Source organism: Nannospalax galili, unplaced genomic scaffold (assembly GCF_000622305.1).
Source record: "Nannospalax galili isolate Female #2095 unplaced genomic scaffold, S.galili_v1.0 scaffold821, whole genome shotgun sequence".
NCBI classification, from domain to species: domain Eukaryota; kingdom Metazoa; phylum Chordata; class Mammalia; order Rodentia; family Spalacidae; genus Nannospalax; species Nannospalax galili.
The window spans coordinates 1,853,053-1,854,503 of NW_008345684.1; the positions used below are offsets into that span (position 1 = coordinate 1,853,053).

Genomic DNA, 1,451 nt, shown 5'->3' on the forward strand with positions numbered 1-1,451 from the left:
TCTTTAGGCCAAGAGACATGACTGGCTGTATCCTGGATTGAGTACTGTCCAACTCACACTCAAGAGTTTTTAAAATAACATAATCTGACTCAAATATAAGTTTATACATTAAAAATTTCTCTTCAGGCTGAGGATGGTAAAACACTTTTCTAGTATGTATGAGGTCCTGGGAACAGAAAAGAGAAAACAAGACAAAATTCTCTTCACACATATATACTCCAGTAAAACAAATTAAATATTATGTAAATGATGGGAAATACAATTCTAGAATAGGTGTCAATGGCATGGTTGTTTTCCAGGATGACTCTACCAAAGCTTCCTCCCAGAGATTTTCTTCTTTTCATCCAAGATGAATCTGTCCTTGGACTACCTATGGACCTTCCTCTCATGGAATCCTCTTCTGAGTGCAGAGAAAAGGAAGTCTGGTCCATGTCAGTCTCACTGTCATGGTAAAAGCCATTGAAGGCCATAGCTTGAATTGCAGCAATGTTGTACATTACAGAAATCTGTCAAAACAGATTTCTTTAGTATAAATTTGGTTTTACGAGTAGGAATTACAGTAAAATGTAAGTCAGATATTAAACAGTTTCATAAACTCTAAGACTGTTTTACTTGTTATGAAGAATAGAATTCTGCTTTGTTTTTTGGCATTTGGCTAAAAAATCATTGTAATAACAAATGGAAAACAGCATCTTACAGACACTGATTTAGCAAGGAGATTTATATTTACATCCCTGAGATATTTATATATCATACAATTAAATGTTATACAAGTATAATGTCAATATTTCCTAATTTGGTCCTGACCTGATAGACAATTATACCAGATGTTTGTACTCTTTGGTTTTTCTGTTTCTTGTTTTTATAAAACTTTTTTATTATTTATTTATGGTATGTGTGTAATGTTTGTGAGATGGCAACAGAGCTATTGTGTGGGTGCTGGGAATTGAACCTGAGTCCTTTGGAAGAATAGCAAGTACCCTTAATCCCTGAACTACCTCTTCAGCCCCATATACTCTGTTTTTCATTAGTATGAATATTTTGCCATAGCTTTATGAGTTGAAGTTGAATATGATTTAATCAGATTATCAATACAAGCTGCTTGTATTTGCTTCTGAATTTATTTTTTTCACTTTAGAGAGAATATAGCAGTATTCCAGTCTTGTCTTTTATTTTTGTTTTTGGTTCAAAACCAGAACAACAGCTAATGCTTTTCTTTGCTCTTTAAAAATGAAAATTGACGGTACCACCGGCTAACTCTCCTAGCCTGCACTACTATCCTCAGGCCTCTTGGGGTAAGTCTACAGCGCAGCTCTCCAGGCCGGGACTCCCTAAGCCTCATTCACCCTTCCATTCCCCCCCACCCCACTGTTCTATACTCCTAGTTTGGGCCCTGCGCCATTCCTAGTCTTGGGGCCCCAGACACCTGGGGAACCAATACTGTTTCCTGA

General features: G+C 36.6%; 1 protein-coding gene across 1 annotated transcript in view; it reads right to left on the reverse strand.

Moving 5' to 3' along the window:
- Positions 1-203: 203 nt before the first annotated feature.
- The window catches only part of Gabrr3 (gamma-aminobutyric acid type A receptor rho3 subunit), a 63,964-nt gene continuing 62,716 nt past the window's right edge, over positions 204-1,451 (reverse strand). The window contains 1 exon segment of the mRNA XM_008841736.2: positions 204-506. Coding sequence (XP_008839958.2) covers positions 204-506 — 303 coding nt within the window.